General features: G+C 57.3%; 1 protein-coding gene across 1 annotated transcript; it reads right to left on the bottom strand.

Moving 5' to 3' along the window:
* Nucleotides 1-8,759: 8,759 nt before the first annotated feature.
* On the bottom strand, nucleotides 8,760-15,051 carry LOC144946721 (sal-like protein 1). Its single transcript, XM_078875851.1, has 4 exons — nucleotides 14,979-15,051; nucleotides 11,450-14,587; nucleotides 10,288-10,697; nucleotides 8,760-10,085 (listed from the first exon to the last, which is right to left on the bottom strand). Exons 1-4 carry the CDS (start codon nucleotides 15,049-15,051, stop codon nucleotides 9,264-9,266), a joined length of 4,443 nt encoding a protein of 1,480 aa, XP_078731977.1. The 3' UTR covers nucleotides 8,760-9,263.
* Nucleotides 15,052-21,862: the final 6,811 nt, after the last annotated feature.

Below are 21,862 nucleotides of genomic sequence, written 5' to 3'. Positions count from 1 at the left end.
TGGTGTGGCACGACCAGCATGGGCAGACGCGATGGGGAGGTGGGTGGTGGCTGAAGGGAAGGGCCATCGCTGTTTACAACTGCCGCGCAAGGAGATGGAAACGAACCCCAATGACCCAACTGAGATCATAGGCGGGTATCATGGTGACTTGATCCCTTGCAAAAGGTTTCTGTTTGGTGTTTGAACATCTTAACACCTCCTGATGTATTGCCAGAAAGGATAAAACTTCTTCTTATTTTTCATATCATAGGTAGAGTTTGACTTCTATATTTGGGGTGGTGAGGGATTCGCTTTGTCCCTCACATTAGGAATCGCCAGTGCGTCTAATTAATTATGAATCTTTATTGAAAACTGAAAATAAGTAAATAAAGGTATCCGGTTTTGGCTGGGCATTGCCCCCCCATGATTGAGATTATGAATGGCGATCATCGCGCCCCCTCACTCCCTGCTGTGAAATCGTGGCAGGACCCTCCTGAAATTGAGCCACGAGGCTCAGGGAAATCTTTCCTGCGGGTGGGTGGGGGGGTATGAACGAGCGTAATCAAATTAAAAGCAACCTCGGTAGTTGCATCGCGGCCGTTTGACTCGACTCGACAACAATCGCAACGAGAAGAAGCACAGGAACGTCTGTTTAGGCTTTGTTTTTTTTGTTTTTATTATTATTTATAAAAACCAAAGAACTCATAACTCTACAAATGAAACAACAACAACAACACCGCTGCCTTCACAGACGACATGGAACGAGCAGATAGCGGCAGACGAGTGGGGAGGGTGCGAGACCAGAGCCCACGTGAGGGACACTGAAACGCACGTGCGTCACCGACAACTGCGACTCGTGGACTGCAGCTCGATTCCCTGGAGGGGTCAGGACGTACAACTCTAGCTAGCTACACGCGTCACCATCACACGGACACACACACAGGGCGATCCGCCCGCCTGCTGCGTTCGGTGAACACACTACATTGTAGATTGTGTCGGTGGTGTCTGAAGCTTTGATCGATGACCGTAGCGGCGAACAAAAACGATCCCTCAATCACACACACTCACTCACTCTCGTCACCTACCCACGATACGCACGTGGGAACTGAACATTCTGTAAGGAGGCGGATATAGCAACCTCCCGGCAGATGTATGCCACGCCACCCAGAGTGTGAGCGCTCAAGCCCCTCTCGTCGCGTGCAGCTCCAGAGCACGTGGATGCATTGTGACGTCACCAAGTATGTCCGCCGTCGACTGCTGCTGCTGCTACTGCTGCTGCTCGCTATCGTGGCTCCGTTCTTTCAGCTGCCGCTTCACTCCAATCGCGGACGCGTTCTCCGAATTGCGCAGGTTCTGGAGGGTTACGCACGCGCATCGGTTGGCTGATCATCATCATCATCGTGTTATGGTGATCGGGAAAATTTGCGCTTCGAGGTGAACAAAAATGCGGTTATCATCGACCGCGGTTTATTCCCAATGAATGGCTCCCCCAGCTTCATGTGACTCGGGTTGGTTTTTTTTTCCTCCAGGAGTCAATATTGGGATGTGTGACAAATTTAATGTATTCATTGTTAAACGTTATAACCGAATAAAGTCTAAAAGTGAATTATAATCAAGGCTGCGGAGACCTCAAATCTAAACGTCATGTGATCGTTTTGAAATTATGCGCCATTGATGTACCAAGATTCAAATGCATATACAATCAATAACCACTGCTGCAATGCGATAGCTGTTCAACGGATGACGTGTGTCAACTGCGTTGCGTTTCCCTCGTCACGTGCAGCTTGGAGACGGCGCCCCCCTCGCTCGGACCACCTCGATAGCGGTGGCCGATCACGCTCAGCGGACGTGCTTCGTGCTGCAAAGGCATCCAAATGGTCTGCACCTCCAGGGTGATGAATCACATTCGGACTCTGCCGTTAAAAGGGTGGCACTTCGGCCGCGACCACTGCAACAACAAACAAAAAAACCCCCACCAAGCACCGGTTCTGTTCACAAACGAATAATCACCGCCCCCACGTCACATTGACAAGAAGACGCTCCGTCCATCAGCCGCTTTCCACGCGTGTTCACACACGACGGGTACACGCGCGTGCGCGTAAATATATACAGCGAGCGGTAACGCACAAATTCACAAGCCACGTTTGCTGTGTAACTGAGGTAGGTCAGGGGTCACGTGAGTGAGCACGTGACGAGCGAGCACGCGGCGCGTCTCGCGGTGGCCGGCGGTCCTCCACCCACGACGCAGCCACAACGCGGTGGGGGAGGGGGGGGAGCTGCAAGCGGCATTCACAACGACTCCGTCGGTAGCAGAACGACACTCGCGCGTGAGAAGCAGCTCTTGTTTAGAAACCTCGCCCACGATGCCATTGGTCGCTCAGTGTGATCGTCAACATCGGTGACTCTGCTGGGAGTCACTCGGGCACACTTGGACCGACGGTATTGCGTTCTCCGAAAGCTCGGAAATCACGCAGCCATCCCGCGGTTGCCAAATGTCGGGAGTGAGAAGTTTGTCTTTCCTACGGCGGCGCACGGTGGCCGCGGGCCCCGAGATGAACGCGGGCCCCGGGGTCATCGCGCGAGTTTGAGGCCCTCAGCCATGGAATGCACTTCGAGCCATCGCATGGAATTCAGTTTCGCGTTTTGAATCTCTGCATGGCTGAAGAGTCTACGGGCTGTGGAAAGATAGGCCCTTTCAAGGATGTCAGATGAAGAATCGCTGCAAAATGTCCAGATATTCCAAAGTGGCAGAGGGCTGCTCTGCTGCTGTTGGGGGAGTGCTACCAATGGGCATGGATGTGCTCTGTGTCTCGTCGCTGATGCCACCACTGGGACATTCGGCAGTCGGGATTCCAATGCAAAAATGCCCGACACCACCAAAGGCCAAATTCTGGCCTAAACATCCACGAGAAATCTCACGCGCGTTCGCGAAGTAGAGGTGGGTCTCAGAGCTCTGCGGCTCACGCACGCTCTAACGAAACAGTAGTGTGACATCAACGCTCAATAGTTCCAAAAATAAAACTCTTAACAGCTCCAATCTGGCAACGACGCAAGGAGGACAAGCAGCAATGCAGCGTGCGCCGGGGCGATAGTGCACCGACACCTGACACTCGGGCTGCACACTCGTGGCACCGTGGGTGGACACTCAGCGCGGGTGAACACTCAGCGTGGGTGAACACTCGCGGCACCGCTGGTGGACACTCAGCCAGGACTCGAGGACTGGGAACTGCCCCGCGATCATGTGGGTGTGCCCAGGCCTGGCTGCCGCCCTGGTGGTGTAGGAATAGTACAATCGTAACAATAGGAGTAATACTGATCTGCTTCACATTCAAACTCTGCCGCGCACTGTCGCTGCGGAACAACACGGAGACACCAACAACGCAATAAATAAGACGGGTGTTCGCTTGTTCACTTGCTGTGTGGGTAAATGCGGATTTCATCTCATAGAGTGGTGTGCTCATCAGCAGGTTGTGGCCACAAAAGGCGTTGGTAGCCCAGTGTTACACCTCGCGTTGTCACGGCACTGCGGATGCGATGCCCAATCGAGGCTGTTCCTGTAACAACCTTCATCTTTGATTCATTTCACTGCCACAGCTCGTCCCAGGATGGGAACGTCGCGTGAACAGTGAAGTGAGCGACTCATATCGAGGGGACGTTAATCCCATTGTATTCACCTGAACTTTGCAGTGCTCGGAGTGCAAACAAGGCTTCGTTGTAATCTTTGAAGTTGGTTCCTTTCAAATGTCTTAAATGTCTAAGGGCGATGAACCAATCATCCTGTTAACTTCCCATGAAACTGCCGTTATCTCTACCTTTGTGAATACCTCGGCAAGTAGAGGCTTGCACACAAACAAATCCGTGGGCTGGGTTCAGGATCCCAACGAGGCAAGGGCTCTGTACAATTGGCTGCAGCTTTTGCGTAGTCTCGAAACACGGATTTTACTCAGAACTTGTTCGGAATTAAGAAAAAAAACAACCCTCATGATTTTATCTCGCGCCGTTCTCACAACCCCCGAGGGACCGCGAGCAAAAGCTGGCAGGTCGCCAGGCGGCGAGGCGGCGCCGACAATCCTCTACATATCAAGGTGTTTTCAGCCAAGCGGTGAGTGTGTACAGTCACGTGGGAGAAAACCGGAGCACGCGGAGGGACAGTGGACGTCTTCTGACAGACGCCACCGTCAGCTTCCGAAGGAATCACTGCGCGCACGCGGGGAAGACGACGCCGTGGAGTTACGATCACCAGGTCGGCGGACACAGTGGCGAGATGTTAACTACCTCGCCTGGCATGGAGGAGGTCGTGGGTTCGATCCCGACCCTGATGCCTGCTGTATATTTGGAGTTTGCGTGTCTCTCCCCATGGTCGCGTGGATTTTTCTCTGGGTCCTCCGATTTTCCCCCACGCGTTTAGAATCAACGTCCCACATTTAGAGTATTTGGCTGTCATAAATTTCCACATGGGAAGCCACTTGGTTGGGCTGTCAATTGTGGCCAGGTCGCTTCTGAAAAAGAGCTGTATAGTGGGTCTTGTGAAATAAATAAAAATAAACATTGTTCCGTTTTTTTTAGTTCAGACGCCAGCCCCACAGGGAGCTGTGGAAGCGACTGTGCGATCCCAGCCCAGGTGATTTCGCAATCGTCTCATTGAAATGAGCGTCACCGGGAGGCATCGACGTGGAAGTTTTCCAGAGGCCGACTCGGGCAGCTGACAATCGACGACTTGGTGGAACCACCGCCGTCCCTGCCTCGGCCGTGGCCACACCGAGCGTCGCGGGACTCTTGAAAGCAACAAAAACGGAGTAGAAACACGCCAGGGCTGGCTGCCGTGGGGACGACTCCCGGACCTCCGGGCTCCCGGGACCCCGTGACACGCGCCGCCCTCTCCCGTCCGCGAGGAGCGAGGGGGGGGGGGGGCCCTCAGCGCCGCGCCGAGAGTCACGCTCAAGGCCAACGGAGCCCACACTAATACCTCGACTCGCGCTTCACAGACATTCTAAAGTGCGTTCGTCCAACTGCAATAAAACAAAATACTTCAGCCGTTTGTTACTTCAATTCACCGGTTGCACTGCGTGCGTTCACCCGAGCTAGCGGACATGGAAGTGGTGGGGGGGGGGGGGTAGGCGATCCATAAAGTCCGCTACGCATCTTCTGGACTCCTCCAGCGTGATCGGTTGTGAATGTGCTTCGTGAATGTAACGCAACGCAGGGCGCAGCCGTTCCCCGTGGCAGGGAGAGTGACCCGGACGCGGGGGGGGGGATCCCATTGCCTGCCGGGGGGTTCAGCTGCGGCGGGGGGTTCCCACCACTCGACGACGTTATCGGGGTTTGTTGTTTATATCTATCTATATATGTGTGTGTGTGTATAGAAATGGTTTACATCCGGGGTCAAAAGCGTCGTGCGGGTGACAACTGCCGTAGAACGAGGTGCAAGCAGGCACTCGACCCCCCTCGGCCGGACCCTGGGGCTCCTTGGCATGGAGGCCACGCTGTGCGTGCCTCCAGCGCGCGGAGGCACGGCGGAGGCACGGCGCGTGCGGGTCGCAGCCCGAACGCTGTCGGCCAACCCGGAGGACGACGCGCTGCCCTGTGCGTGTCCGTGAGTGCGCACGTGTCCGTGTGTGTGCGCGTGCGTGCAAACCGTCGCCTCTTTCACAATAAAATAACACTGCTCGCAACGCGCGCGAGACGCGACGTGACGCCGTTCCCTCCGCGCCCACCCCACGAAAATCCACGTCGCGTACAACTTTGGTCAGGGACTGTCCACTGCTACCCTATCGCTCCGCCGCACATCGTCCCGACCGCCGACGTCGCCGAGTGTTTCGCTACTTTACACGGGGGCGGCGGCCGAGAGCCCCCCGACTCCCCGACTTGTGTCGGCATCCACGGGAACAACACCCACAGGAGCAGCGCGCGGGGGCAGCGGCAGAACTAACCAAGGTGGCCGCTGCGACCCCGGTGAAGTAATCCCACACGAGCAGAACGGCGGTTCTGCTACCAGAGACTCTGTTCTCGGGAATTTGGACAGAGTGTAGCTGTCGTTGCAAGCCTCCAATCGCAGTAGTAGCAGCGGCGGCGGCAGCGGCGATGTAGCGGCGAGTCTGAGGCTCGTGCTGAGCGGACCCAGCCATCGCAAATTGCTGCATCAAGTTCCGCCAATCTCAGTTCGAACTTGCGGAATGACAATACTGCTTGCTACACATTGACCCGGGAAAGCCACCCCTGAGTCTGCACGCTCTGTTTTTTTTTTTCTCAAGAGGGTCCTGCTCCATTGCGATGTTTGGCCAGCACCGATGACATCGATTGCGTTTAGTTGTTCGAGGAAAGCAGAGAACCCGGAGGAAACCCGTGCAGAACAAGGTGGGTGCTTACAAACTCCACGCAGAAAGGCGTCCCGAGTTGGGAATCGAACCCAGGGTGTTCTTGCCGCGGGGCACGAGTGGCGCCACGCTCGGCAGAAGCTACCACACCCATGGAGTGTGGGCTCAGCACAGTCACGAATCATTATCATTGAATCCATGCAGTGCCGGGCACGGCACGGGTTCAACACGACGGAGATAAATTACAAAGTCAGCCTTCACGGCCACTCTCCCGCGTTATTAACACCTACCACAGGACACCGCGAATTGCCAGCACACCTACCTACCTAGCTAGGCGACTAAACGAACCGTCGTACCGAATAGAACGCTGTAAAAAGCTCGCCGTGAAGGTGAGAATCGCCGCGCTTGCGACGAGAATGACTTGGTGAGGACCTCTGTGGCACGGAGAGGCGTCGCGCAGGACCGCGGCTCTGCGCTTGGCCTCTCGCCACTCGCCGTTGCTGGAGGCACCACTCGGAGGGGTTGGGGCCGGTGGCTTTGTGACAGGGCTCGGTATCCGCTCCGGCAGTGCCGCGGCCGCCGTGACATTGTCCGGCGGTGGCGGCGCGCTTTGCCACTTGTCGCGGAGGTTCAGGGTTTGATCCCGCAAGGCGGCACCGGTTGACGCTGCTGCGGGCGTGAGCAGTGTGAACTGGAGTAAAATAGTCCGCGCGGTCCGCTTAACGGCGGGCGTTAAAGATCTAGCGACGTATTTGGAACAGCGCAGGTCGTGGCGCACCGGGGTCATGGTCCAAATTTGCCAGATATGAAAAATGTCTCCTGCAAACTATCCAACTGAGATCACACACAACAACAGCAGCAGCAACAACATCGCCCCCCCCCCCCCCCCCACGACTGTGAAACTACCACAGCCTGCGTCTACGACACACAGCGGCACTTGCCGGTGTGAGCCTTTTGCTCTGTAAGAACGGCGCGATTTCCAAATGTGCTCGACGATTATGAGCGTTGCTGTTGTTGTTGCTGTTTCTGTGCGCGAGGCGTTGAGGGCTGGGTATGGAGACGTGATCGAGCGGCCTCCTCTTGGGCAGCAAAGGCCGAGCCGCCGAGCAAGGGCCGCGGGCAGCGACGGCACAGAGGCGGGCCCCCAGAGCCGGTCTGCATCGTCGCTGCTGCCCGGCACAGCGGGAGGGCGCGAGCCTGCGGACTTGTCTGTGGCAGGGCAACGAGGATCGCTGGAACTCTAGATCGACGTCGTCATCACTCTGAGATCTCGTTTTCTCCGCTGGCTTCGGGTTCACGCTCACACCACGGCGCGAACCCTTCGTGTCAGTGAACGGCGGTGAAACGGGTATCAAGGAGCTACTTCTGAGGTCCCCTTCTCAAGCGACTCCCGGTCCCACGCAATAAAGGGGATGGTGAAGCCGACGTTCCCCGATCCTCCGAGCTGCTGGAATGTATCCACGTCGCATTGGAGCCAGAGCGGCTGCGGTGGCTCCCGTAAAAAGAACGCAAAGCCGCCAGAGACTCCTCGAGCAAAGGCCGGGGGATGCAGAGGAACCCCCATCCCACCCATCCCCCCGTCTCTCAATTCCCCGCAACGGCGGCGTGAACAACCCCGCTGGGGCCTGTCGGGTCTGCAAGCGTCCGCCTCGCGTGCGGGCCACGCGCTCTTTGGTGACGCAACCGGGCCGACTGAAGAATAAAACCGGCGAGCCGTTCCCGCTGACCCCCCCGCACCACCACCCCCGGCGTGAGCTCGTGGCGGAGGTGAACTTCGGGTTGGGGGGCGGGGGGGAGACTGCACGGGGAGCAGGGGGGGGGTCACGCGTGGAAACATTTTCGCCGCCGTGAGCTGTGGCGACAGAAAACACTTGAGCTCGGTGAAACGAACGTAAGCGTTTGTTGATGTTTCTTTCTTTGACAGTTGCTGTACATTTGTTATGCAGACGAAGTGTGCAAAATTACAGCACCCACCCCCCCGCAGCATCGCCCCACACCCTTGCATTGTAGTTCATGACAGCCACTTTGCATCCCGCCGACCGACGGAGGTCTCTCCCACGCCATATGGGTCACGGGAGGGGGGGGGGGGCTTTCGACCGTACTTCACCACGCCGGTCAGCGCGGGTTGAAGGGAGGAGGGGGAATCGAACGAGGTTCGCAGCTCAGCGCGCCAACCGCTTGTCCCGCCGCTCCACCGGGGACCGTTAACTACGCCGGATTCATCGACGTCTCGGTTGCGAATAATGAGAGAGGCGTTGCGGTGGGTAGTAACGGACACATGGCGTCACGTCGCAAGTCGTGGCGCTCGGAAGGGTCGATCACGGTCGACCGTGGGGTCTGGCAGAAGGAAGGAAGCGATGGCGAAGCTGCGGCCCCACTAGCGGCTCACCCCATGTTCCCACATTTACCCCGTCGACCCGAACGACCCCCACGTTCCCCACCCCTCCCCCCCACCCTCGGCGCGCTGCCGTACCGCGCGTTGGCATCGCCGTCACGCAGGCCTCACCGCACCCACGCCAGGTGCCCGCGGAGCAGATGACACAATCGTTCGCTCGCGACGAGCCGAGAGAGAGAGAGTCGGTGCAACTCTGGCAGCTCTCCTTAAAACGGATGAACAAATGGTGGTGACGATGATGATAATAACACTTCAGGATAAGGCATTTCTTCAGAGTAGAGAGCGAATGCGAGTTGCGATTCACAGTCGCGAGGCTCCGGCGTCCTGCAAAGCCACGCGGGAGACCGCGACGACCGCGTCGTGGTCGGCCAGTGCCCACCTCTCTGTCTCTCTCTCTCTCCGCTCTGAAGGGGCCGCTGCCCCGGGCGTGCCCCTCGCCCCGCCGTGCGGCGAGGAAGCTGCCCTCCGTCGACCGCGGCGGGGACAGCGCTTGCGTGCCCCGAGCCACCCGTTGCGCGTCTCGGCGGCATTGCGTTGAAAGCGGGTGGGGGGTAGCGAGGTGGGGGGGGGCGGACTCAGTTGACGCCGAGCTCGTGTCCATCCTCCATGAAGCGAGCGAAGCGGTGGCTCAGCGTGGCCTCCAGCGTCCGCGACGGCTCCGTGCCCACGCCGTACGCCGTCATGGCCGGCATCTCCTCCTCGTCCGCGTCGTCCTCCTCCTCCTCCCTGCGCTCGCGCCCGGGGCTGGGCCCGCGCGGCTCCTCCTGGAGGCATGGCGGGCTCCCGGTGCCGCTGCTGCCGCTGCCGCCACCTCCGCCGTCGTCGCCGCGGTCGTCGCCGCGGTCGTCGTCGCCGCTCCCCGCGTCCTCGCGAGCGTCCGGGGCGGCGGCGAGATCGTCCAAGCCGGTGCCGGCCAGTGACAAGGCCAGCCGAGGCGGAGGCATTGACGTGGGCGGCACCGCCGACCCGGCCACGACCCCGACGCGCTCCGCGGCGCTCGGCCCGCCGGCGAGGCGCAGGAACGCCGGGGGAGCTCCTCCTCCTCCGACGCCGCCCAACGACAAGAACGCGCCGGGCGGCGCCGGGCCTCCGTTCTGGATGACGGAGATCTCGTTCGGCTTGAGGGCCGACGCCGCCGCCCCCCCCGGTGGCGCGGGGCCGTGGTGCTGGGCGGCCATCGCGCCGTTGGCCATGGCGGCCGCGGCCGCGTACTGGTTCCAGAAGGCGGCGTCCGTGGCGGCCTGGCGCGCCGCGTGGAACTCCTTCAGCTGGAAGACGTCCGGGAACTTGGAGGCGTCGGCGGCGCCGCCGAGGAGGGCGGCGGCGGGGGAGTCGAGGGAGAGGCGGCGGCCTCGCCTCTGCGGGGCGCTGTTCCACATGTGCGTCCCCATGTGCACCTGCGGGGCGGCGGCACGCGCGTTAGGCACGCACGCACGGGCGGGACCGCTCGGCCGCACGCAAACGCAAGCCGACCCTCGCCGGCCCGCCACCCGACGCGTCCCTCCCCCCCCGTCCCTGCCCATCCCCGCTCCCCATCCCCCGCGAGCGCGACACGGGCCCGCCCGCCCGCCCACGCCCCCTGCCCTGGCCCGCACGCACCTTGAGGTTGCCCTTGGTGGTGAAGGCTCGTCCGCACACGTTGCAGGCGAAGGGCTTCTCCCCGGTGTGCGTGCGCTCGTGGATCTGCAGGGCGCTCGACGACGAGAACGGCTTGCCGCACGTCAGGCACGTGTGCTGCTTGCTGGAGCGGCGCGGCGCGGCCGGCGGAGGGGGGCCCTGCGGCGGCGGCTGGTGGTGGTGCTGGTGGTGCGAGTGGTGGGGGTGGTGGTGGTGCTGGTGGTGGTGGTGCTGCTGGTGGTGCGGGTGGGGGTGCGGGTGGGAGTGAGAGGGGTGCAGGCCTCCTAGCGGGGGCAGGCTGTGAGCGGAGCCTGGGCCCCCATCTCGACCGCTCAGCCTCAGGAAGGACTCCTCCATCTTGAAGAAGGCGGGCGAAGGCATGAACTTGAGGCCTGGTGAAAGCACGGATGCGGGGAAAGACAGCGACCTCACTCAGGGATTGAGCTTGGGTAATGAAACGTGCACGCACACACGCACCTACAAGCGTGCAATCACACCCACATTTGTGTAACTCGGGATACGTGCCTTTAAAATAACAAAGAGATCCCCTGTATAACCTTAAGAGACTGTTGGGGCAAGTGCCATTAGCGACCATCTAAAAGGCCAGAACGGCACCCGAGGGGGTGGGTGGTCAGCAGCATGCCCGGCCGCCTTTGTTTCCCTAGTGGCGATGTTTTTTCGTACCACACCAGGTACTCATTTGAGGCTGAATCGACCTAGGGGAGGCTCAGGACCGGTTCAGATAATCGTCACTGATGTTGGTCGTGAGCGGGAACCCGGGAACCCGGGCCGCCTGGTTAGTAACGCAGCGCGCTATCCACTACACACACACACACACAACGCATGCACTGAACACAAACACACACGACAACAATTGCCACGTTACGTATGTATGTATATTGAACTTTTCCACCATGCGTAGCCAACCGTGCTAATCGGAGATGTACGCCGCGTGACAATTTATTTGTTGGAGGGTTCTTTATGACACAAATCTGGTCGGATAAAAACGTGGCCTTGCCCAAAATTCTAGTTGTTAATCATTGGCTGTGAGAACCACAAAGCATTAAGTCGACGTGCGCTGCCCAAAAGCCTCGCCAGATGGGAGCACAGGCGACAGTGGCGTCGGCGCGTCGCCCCGACCCACCTTGCTCCTTGAAGGGCAGCAGCATGCTGAGCGCGTCGTCACGGAACATCATCTTGCCGAAGCCAGCGGGGAGGAAGCCGAACGAGGCATCGCTCAAGAAGGGCGGCGAGCGCTTCTCCTCCGGCTCGGGCTTCACTCTCACCACCGGCGCCGGCGCCGGCTTCTCGTCGGCCGCGTGCGGAGCGAACGGCGCCGCCTTCCCGATGTCGGCCGTCGCCCAGTGCAGGCTCGGGGGCGACAGCACGTGGAAGGAAGACGCCGACTCGGGCGTCGCCGGACTCCCGCCGCCCCGGTGATCTTCCGCCCCCACTCCTCCGCCGCCGTCGTCGTTGTCGTCGGCGCCGTCGTTGTCGTCGTTGTCCCGGGACTGCCGGTTCAGCGCCGACTCCACCAGCCTCATCTGGTTCTCGAGCGTCGCCAGGCCCGGGGCGGCGGCGGACGACGCTGGCCGCGGCGGCGGCGTCCTCTCGGCCGGCGAGGATGCGGGGCCCTGGCCCGCGTCCTCGCCGCACTCCTCCGCCTCCATGTCGTCCGCGTTTCCGCCGAGGCTCTCCGCGTCGTCGCGGTCCTCGAAGGGCGAGCGGGCGTCGCCGGGCTCGGGCAGCGGGTTGAGCGGGATCTGGCCGCCCACGTGCATGCGCACGTGCTGCTGCAGCACCACGGCGTCGGAGAAGCCCTTCTGGCAGATGGGGCACGAGTGCAGGGCGTGCAGCGGCGACGGCTTGGCGCGGTGGACGTCGTGGTGCGTCTTGAGGTTGCCCTTGGTGGTGAAGGCGCGGCCGCACACCTTGCACTTGTGCGGCCGCTCGCCCGTGTGCGTGCGGTGGTGCATTTTGAGCGCGCTTGGGCAGCTGAGCACGCGGTGGCACACGCCGCACCGGTTGGGGTCGCCCGTCGCCTCGCGGTCGATGGTCTCCACGAGCCTCTGCAGCTTGGACGTCTCCGAGGCGTGCGCCGCGTCCAGGTAGCTCTCGCTCACGAACGGAAACTTGCATTCGAACGCCTCTGACGAGACGGACAGGAAGCGGGCGGCGGCCGACGGCTCGTCGCGGGCCGGCCTTGCGGCCGCGGGGCCTCCCGGCGGCATGCCCGGCGGGTCGTCCTCCTCCTCGTCGTCGTGCCGCGCCGCGTCTGATTCCTGACCGCGGCGGCCCGGCGACCCCGAAGCCCGGTCGCCGCCCCGCGGTGGCGAATCGAGGCCCGTGGCCGCGTCGCTCACGGGAGGGGAGAGCGTGCGGGGGCAGCCGCCGCGGGTGCCAGGGGAGCCGGGCCGGTCCTGCTGCTGCTGCTGCTGCAGCGGCGGCGGGCCCAGCTTGGTCTCCGCCAGCCAGAGCGACGGGGAGGACGAGGAGGAGCTGCCAGAGGGCGGCTCGGGCGGCACGGACATCCCGTAGGGGATGCCCGTGCTCGTCTGCACGCCATCCAGGTGCTCGGGCACGGGGAAGGGGTTCATCTGGATGTGCGGGTAGCGATCCTTGTGCCGCTGGAAGTGGACCTTGAGGTTGCCCTTGGTGGAGAAGCGGTTGCCGCAGATGTTGCACTTGAAGGGGCGCTCGCCCGTGTGCGAGCGCAGGTGGATCTGCAGTGCGCTCTCGCTGCCGAACACCTTCGAGCAGAACTTGCACTTGTGGCGGAAGAAGCTCTCCTCCGCCGCAGCCTTCGCCTCCGCCGAGCCCTTGACGGCCACCGCGGGGGCCTTGGCGTTGCCAACGAGCTTTGACAGCGAGTTGTCGGTGACCATCGCCACCGCCGCCATGCCGCTGAGCGGGCTGGGGAAGATCGCGCCCGAGTTCGCGAAGGACCGCGTCAGCTGGGGGCCGAACAGGCCCAGGCCGGAGGAGGCGCCGAACAGGCCGAGTCCGTGGCCGAGGGAGGCCGCGGAGGCGAGGCCCGCGCGGGGGCTCAGGGGCCGCGAGGAGGCCGCGCCGCCGCCGCCGCCGGCGCTGCTGCTCGTGCCGACCGGCGAGCCGGCGCGGCGCGACCGGGCGCTCTGCGGTGTCGCCGCCCCGGGGCCCGCGCCGTCGGCGGCGCCGACGCTCCGAGGCGCCGGCTGCCGGGAGCTGGGGAAGCTGGCGTGCTGGCTCGCCACGGCGTGCGCCTCCGACACGCGCCGGCCCGGGTGCGACGCCGGGGACGCGTGGGCCGCGAGGCCGAGCGACTCGGAGGGCCGCCGGCCCAGCAGCTCGGAGGCCAGGGCCACGTGGCCGGCCAGCGCCTGCGAGTCCGAGAGCCGCCGGCTGATCTGCGACGACAGCGCCATGACGGGACCCACGTGCAGCGACCCGAACACGCTGTGCGGCGCCAGCAGCGCCAGCTGGCCTCTCAGCTGCTCCAGCAGGTGCAGCTGGTGCATCTGCTGCTGCTGCAGGGCGGTCAGCTGTTCCAGGATGAGTGGGAACGTCATGGTGGCGCCGGGGCCGGCGGCCGCGGCCGATGCGACGCCGCGGTCCGCGTCCTCGTCGGCGGAGTCCGTCTCGCCGGCGCACGGCTCCGAGATCTGCGCCACCGCCACCCTCGTGCCCAGCAGTGCCTCCAGGGTGACGCCGCCGCCGCCGCCGGCCCCACGTCTGGACGCCGACGCTGGCGCCGCCGGCGGCGCCGTCACCTCCGCTCCTCCGTCCACCTCCATCTTCTCCTCCGCGTCGCCCCCCCGCCCCTCGCCGTCGTCAGTCTCCTCCAGCTCGTCGTCGCGCCCCTCCCCCTCCTCCCCCTCCTCTTCCTCCTCCTCCTCCTCCCCGCACCCGTCGTCCTCGTCGCCGCCGCCCTTCCGCTCCTCCTCCTCCTCCTCGTCGTCTGGACCGCCTGTTTCACCGCGGCCGGGTGCCGCCCCTGCCGCCGTGGCCTGGCCGCCGAGGGCCTCAGCGAGGGCGGCGTCAGGGCCGGGCGGAGCCTCCGTGGGGGGCGGGCGGCGCGAGGCCGAGCAGGCCAGGCGGTGGCGCAGGAAGTCGGAGAGGTCGGCGATCTCCGTGCCGCACGCCCCGCACGCATGGGCACCGCCGCCGCCGCCCCCCAGCACCGGCGCCGCCACCGCCGGCGCTGCCGCCGCCGCCGGTTCCGAAGCGGCGCCGCACAGCGATGGCGGCGGCGGCGGCGGGAGCGGCGACGACGACGACGGAGGGTCGTCCTCCATCACCACATCTGCGGCACAGCGACGGCACGGGGAGCGTGAGCGCGGTGGTGGATGATGGCGATGATCAATGCCGTCGTCATAACTCTCACTCTGTCACCATTGCTGCTTTGGGAGGCTTTCATCCAACGCAACGCTCACCGACTCACCGCTCACCGTCGCACCGCTCACCGACGCAACACTCACTGATGCAGTGCTCACCGACGCAACACTCACTGATGCACAGGGCTCACGATCAGCCACTCGTTCACGTGCACAGCACTGAACGTCGAGCGACCAGCAACAGGCAGCACTGTTAACGTATTGCTTGGATTTAGCAAGCTTAGAGGAGATTTGGACAAGAGTCAATGTCCTGTTGTAGGGAATAGTGGATTGCAGTTCATGGGGAAATAGCAGAACCACTTGGGAGCCACAGGGGAGCCACCGGGGAGCCACAGGGGAGCCACCGGGGAGCCAGGCAGCCATCTGGCTTCATCACCGCGCTGCGCTGGTGTGGAGCGCGTCGTACAGGTGCCAGTGGCCGTCGGCACGCGGCTCATTCCATCCCCATTACTCTGTCCCAGGTCATCATCCGTGATGTCGCACCAGCTGTTAACGTTTTAAGAAATGTATTAACCTTTAATAATGAAAATAATCTAATCAGGCTTACCATTACGGCCCAGATGAAGGTTAGTGACACATCTGTCAATATATTTTACTAACATCGCCTGTTAATATCTTTTCCTAATTGCTTAAACATGCGCCAACGGATCGATGGTTTCAAATTTGATAAATAAAGGGCAATTGATCCATATATTTTTTTCTCATTACCCTACACTCAGACACACTTGCCCCATCATCCCAGGTCAATTATTGGGCAATCCAAAAAAATAAATGGCGCAATAAACAAATGAAAGTGCGCATGACGAACGATCTTCGATAAAGTGCATCCTCAGGGCGGCGCGCGTTGCACCCCAGCGCTGTTCGCGAGCCCAGCCAAGGACGCGGCGGCACGCGGTGGCCTGCTCACGACGACGGCCGCGGGGTGGTTCCACACTCTCGGCCGAGTCGACCGAAGGGCGGACCGAGCCAGGTTCACGTTGTAGTGTTTGAGCCGCATTGGCGAGATGTTAGCTATCTCGCCCGGGTACAGGAGGTCGTGGGTTCGATTACAGCCCTGACGCCCGTGGTATATTTGGAGTTTGTATGTTTCTCTCTCCCTCCCCGTGGCCGCGTGGATTTTTCTCCAGGTCCTCCGGTTTGTCCTTCCACATTAAGAATCGACGTGCGTTTAGAGTTTAGAAATGTCCACGTGATAAGCCACTTCGTTGAAATATCAATTGTGGCCAGGTCCCTTCCCAGAAAGAGCTGTAAAATAAAAAAAATTGTTTAGTTGAGATGGTGCAATTGCCACGTGGGGCTTGTTTCCTAACTCTCTGTGCACCGGGCCACCGTGCAAAATTCGGCTGTCAATTATTACTCCAACGGAGCTTCCCCCCTTGGCATTGTCACCATAAAACCCCACGCGACCTGAATTCCACGCAATCACGGAGAGCTGCGAATGCCCCCCACATCTCCGGATCTCCGTGCACTTTGGGCAAACGTCGACAAGGAGCAGCCGCTCCGTGCCGCGCGCCGCAGCGACGTTCTCTGCGCGACGCTCTCTCCATCGCGGTTAAACGCCACTCCCCTGTGTGGCCCTTCACTTCTGCGATAAAATGTCAAAGGTGCGGCCATGTACATCAATGTATCGCTCAGGCCGTTCTCGCCGGAATGACCTCCAACGAGAGGAAGCCCCAGAGAGAGCCCCTCTAGCCTTCTGCGAGGGAGGAGCGATAGCAGCTATTGGGCCTTCTTGCTTCCACGGTGGCCAGGTGTCCTGGAAGGAGAGGTGGGTGTACCCGCACTTTACCCCACCACACGGGACCGACCCAAGTTTTACTAACTAAATGGACAGAGGTGAGGACAGTAAAACATGAAAAAAACATCCCTCCATCGATTTCAGATGGAATCGAACTGGCGAGCTGTGCATCGGAAGTCCAGGGTGCTGACAGTCACCCCACCGTAGGAGCAGCAGCGGCGTAGTAAACTACATTACCAGTGGTATAGTAAACTAGATTATCAGTGGTGTAGTAACTACATTATCAGTGGTGTAGTAACTACATTATCAGTGGTGTAGTAACTACATTATCAGTGGTGTAGTAACTACATTATCAGTGGTGTAGTAAACTACATTATCAGCGGTGTAGTAACTACATTATCAGTGGTGTAGTAACTACATTATCAGTGGTGTAGTAACTACATTATCAGTGGTGTAGTAATATACATTATCAGTGGTGTAGTAACTACACTATCAGTGAGTAGAAACTACATTATCAGTGGTGTAGTAACTACATTATCAGTGGTGTAGTAACTACATTATCAGTGGTGTAGTGACTACATTATCAGTGGTGTAGTGACTACATTATCAGTGGTGTAGTGACTACATTATCAGTGGTGTAGTAACTACATTATCAGTGGTGTAGTGACTACATTATCAGTGGTGTAGTGACTACATTATCAGTGGTGTAGTAACTACATTATCAGTGGTGTAGTAACTACATTATCAGTGGCGTAGTAACTACATTTTCAGTGGCGTAGTAACTACATTATCAGTGGTGTAGTAACTACATTCTCAGTGGTGTAGTAACTACATTATCAGTGGTGTAGTAACTACATTCTCAGTGGTGTAGTAACTACATTATCAGTGGCGTAGTAACTACATTATCAGTGGTGTAGTAACGACATTATCAGTGGTGTAGTAACTACATTATCAGTGGTGTAGTAATATACATTATCAGTGGTGTAGTAACTACATTATCAGTGAGTAGAAACTACATTATCAGTGGTGTAGTAACTACATTATCAGTGGTGAAGTAACTACATTATCAGTGGTGTAGTAATATACATTATCAGTGGTGTAGTAACTACATTATCAGTGGTGTAGTAAACTACATTATCAGTGGTGTAGTAACTACATTATCAGTGAGTAGAAACTACATTATCAGTGGTGTAGTAACTACATTATCAGTGGTGTAGTAATATACATTATCAGTGGTGTAGTAACTACATTATCAGTGAGTAGAAACTACATTATCAGTGGTGTAGTAACTACATTATCAGTGGTGTAGTAACTACATTATCAGTGGTGTAGTAACTACATTATCAGTGGTGTAGTAATATACATTATCAGTGGTGTAGTGACTACATTATCAGTGGTGTAGTAAACTACATTATCAGTGGTGTAGTAACTACATTCTCAGTGGTGTAGTAACTACATTATCAGTGGCGTAGTACTACATTATCAGTGGTGTAGTAACGACATTATCAGTGGTGTAGTAACTACATTATCAGTGAGTAGAAACTACATTATCAGTGGTGTAGTAACTACATTCTCAGTGGCGTAGTAACTACATTATCAGTGGCGTAGTAACTACATTATCAGTGGTGTAGTAACTACATTATCAGTGGTGTAGTGACTACATTATCAGTGGTTTAGTAACTACATTATCAGTGGTGTAGTAACTACATTATCAGTGGTGTAGTGACTACATTATCAGTGGCGTAGTGACTACATTATCAGTGGTTTAGTAACTACATTATCAGTGGTGTAGTAACTACATTATCAGTGGTGTAGTGACTACATTATCAGTGGTTTAGTAACTACATTATCAGTGGTGTAGTAACTACATTATCAGTGGTGTAGTGACTACATTATCAGTGGTGTAGTGACTACATTATCAGTGGTTTAGTAACTACATTATCAGTGGTGTAGTAACTACATTATCAGTGGCGTAGTAACTACATTATCAGTGGCGTAGTAACTACATTTTCAGTGGCGTAGTAACTACATTATCAGTGGCGTAGTAACTACATTATCAGTGGTGTAGTAACTACATTCTCAGTGGTGTAGTAACTACATTATCAGTGGCGTAGTAACTACATTATCAGTGGTGTAGTAACTACATTATCAGTGGTGTAGTAACTACATTATCAGTGGTGTAGTAATATACATTATCAGTGGTGTAGTAACTACATTATCAGTGAGTAGAAACTACATTATCAGTGGTGTAGTAACTACATTATCAGTGGTGTAGTAACTACATTATCAGTGGTGTAGTAACTACATTATCAGTGGCGTAGTAACTACATTATCAGTGGCGTAGTAACTACATTTTCAGTGGCGTAGTAACTACATTATCAGTGGCGTAGTAACTACATTATCAGTGGTGTAGTAACTACATTCTCAGTGGTGTAGTAACTACATTATCAGTGGCGTAGTAACTACATTATCAGTGGTGTAGTAACTACATTATCAGTGGTGTAGTAACTACATTATCAGTGGTGTAGTAATATACATTATCAGTGGTGTAGTAACTACATTATCAGTGAGTAGAAACTACATTATCAGTGGTGTAGTAACTACATTATCAGTGGTGTAGTAACTACATTATCAGTGGTGTAGTAACTACATTATCAGTGGTGTAGTAATATACATTATCAGTGGTGTAGTGACTACATTATCAGTGGTGTAGTAAACTACATTATCAGTGGTGTAGTAACTACATTCTCAGTGGTGTAGTAACTACATTATCAGTGGCGTAGTACTACATTATCAGTGGTGTAGTAACGACATTATCAGTGGTGTAGTAACTACATTATCAGTGAGTAGAAACTACATTATCAGTGGTGTAGTAACTACATTCTCAGTGGCGTAGTAACTACATTATCAGTGGCGTAGTAACTACATTATCAGTGGTGTAGTAACTACATTATCAGTGGTGTAGTGACTACATTATCAGTGGTTTAGTAACTACATTATCAGTGGTGTAGTAACTACATTATCAGTGGTGTAGTGACTACATTATCAGTGGCGTAGTGACTACATTATCAGTGGTTTAGTAACTACATTATCAGTGGTGTAGTAACTACATTATCAGTGGTGTAGTGACTACATTATCAGTGGTTTAGTAACTACATTATCAGTGGTGTAGTAACTACATTATCAGTGGTGTAGTGACTACATTATCAGTGGTGTAGTGACTACATTATCAGTGGTTTAGTAACTACATTATCAGTGGTGTAGTAACTACATTATCAGTGGCGTAGTAACTACATTATCAGTGGCGTAGTAACTACATTTTCAGTGGCGTAGTAACTACATTATCAGTGGCGTAGTAACTACATTATCAGTGGTGTAGTAACTACATTCTCAGTGGTGTAGTAACTACATTATCAGTGGCGTAGTAACTACATTATCAGTGGTGTAGTAACTACATTATCAGTGGTGTAGTAACTACATTATCAGTGGTGTAGTGACTACATTATCAGTGGCGTAGTAACTACATTATCAGTGGTGTAGTAACTACATTATCAGTGGTGTAGTAACTACATTATCAGTGGCGTCGTAACTACATTATCAGTGGTGTAGTAACTACATTCTCAGTGGTGTAGTAACTACACTATCAGTGGCGTAGTAACTACATTATCAGTGGTGTAGTAACTACATTATCAGTGGTGTAGTAACTACATTATCAGTGGTCTAGTAACTACATTATCAGTGGTGTAGTAACTACATTATCAGTGGCGTAGTAACTACATTATCACTGGTGTAGTAACTACATTATCAGTGGTGTAGTAACTACATTATCAGTGGTGTAGTAACTACATTATCAGTGGTGTAGTAACTACATTCTCAGTGGTGTAGTAACTACATCATCAGTGGCGTAGTAACGACATTATAAGCTCAGGTTGGTGCGGTATCATTGGTCAGGTGGGGGTTCTCAATATTTGATGTCTCGCACGGCCGCACCTGGAGGCTGTTATAGATCGCGGCTGCTCTTGCCTAATCGCGTCCCCATTACGCTCACGGTCTCGAGCATTTACCGCTGTCGGGGCACTCCGTCTTCGCAAAACAAGTTGTTGTTCTTTGACACTGCTGCTGCTGCTGCTGTTGAAAACATATCGCGTGGTGGTTGTCAAGGCGGCCTTCGACTCGAAGCTTTGGCCAGCAGGGGGGGGGAGGTGGGGGATAAGGCCCCCCCTACCCCCCCTACCCCCCTACCCCCCCTACCCCCACGCTCGTTCCGCTACGAGGTGTGTGGTGGTCACACGCGGTGGTGCACGTGGAGGAGTCAATGTTGTGGCCGCTGCGTTTTGACGGAGGCTTCTGCGTTAGCGGGGGACTCGGGGGGGGGGGGGGGGGGGGCAGAACGGAGTCCCGTTCGCAACGAGCGAGAGGCATCAATGGGGCGGCGGGGGGTGTGGGCAGAGGTGGAGGAGGAATCTGCAACGAAGCGAGGAGGGCCGAGTCTCGCTTCGTACGGTGCGAAAGAAGTTCAACACGTACGAGCGGCGTGGCTCGGCGCGGCGACGGAGCGAAATGGAAATCGGTGCAAAAACAACGTCGGCGTCGGCGCGTGAAAAAAGCGGAAAATATTCCACGGACGTGAACCAAGGCTCGACAATGCAACTCTCCCGCAGCGCAAGTCGGCTCGGGCAAGATGAGCGGGCACGACCGCAGAGTCGAGCTCAGCAGAGCGACGCCCGGCAAGACGCGCGCCGTGAAGACACGCGCCGTGAAGACGCGCGGTCCGCTCCGTCACAGCCTGCAGCTGCCGCTCTCCCTTCTCACCAGCACCACCACCACCACCAGCACCAACAGCACCACCACCAGCACCACCACCAGCACCACCACCACCAGCACCACCACCACCACCAGCACCACCACCACCACCAGCAACACCACCAGCACCATCACTATCACCAGCACCACCATCACCATCACCACTAGCACCACCACCAGCACCACCACCAGCACGACCTCCACCACCACCACCAGCACCACCACCAACACCACCAGCACCACTAGCACCACCACCAGCACCACCACCAGCACCACCACCAGCACCACCACCAACACCACCAGCACCACCAGCACCACCACCAGCACCACCACCAGCACCACCACCAACACCACCAGCACCACCAGCACCACCACCAGCACCACTAGCACCACCACCTGCACCACCACCACCACCAGCACCACCACCAGCACCACCTCCCCACTCGCTACTCCCCGTGCTGCTTCATCTCTCGCAGCGGCAGTGAGCCGCTCCCAGCAGCTCCCCATGCGTTTGTGCCCCCCCCCCTTCAACCCCCCTCCCCCCCCCCCTGGTCACCGCATCGATTGCGAGTTTTCGGGGCGTGCGCCCGCGACAATCAGCGCCTTCGATCGGCTCATTAAGCGGCCCGGCAAAGCGGCCGAT

The sequence above is a fragment of the Lampetra fluviatilis genome, chromosome 42 (genome assembly GCF_964198595.1).
Source record: "Lampetra fluviatilis chromosome 42, kcLamFluv1.1, whole genome shotgun sequence".
NCBI classification, from domain to species: Eukaryota; Metazoa; Chordata; class Hyperoartia; order Petromyzontiformes; family Petromyzontidae; genus Lampetra; species Lampetra fluviatilis.
Note: the sequence above shows the minus strand (reverse complement) of the source record. Positions and strands in the feature narration are given on the sequence as shown.

Excerpts from the sequence above, each read along its gene's own strand:
- LOC144946721 (XM_078875851.1), bottom strand. The coding sequence starts at position 15,051 with ATGAAGCCAGATGGCTGCCTGGCTCCCCGGTGGCTCCCCTGTGGCTCC. Across the intron at positions 14,588-14,978 it reads GGCTCCCCTGTGGCTCCCAA|ATGTGGTGATGGAGGACGAC; the intron begins GTGGTTCTGCTA and ends GCTGTGCCGCAG. Across the intron at positions 10,698-11,449 it reads GCTGCCCTTCAAGGAGCAAG|GCCTCAAGTTCATGCCTTCG; the intron begins GTGGGTCGGGGC and ends TGCTTTCACCAG.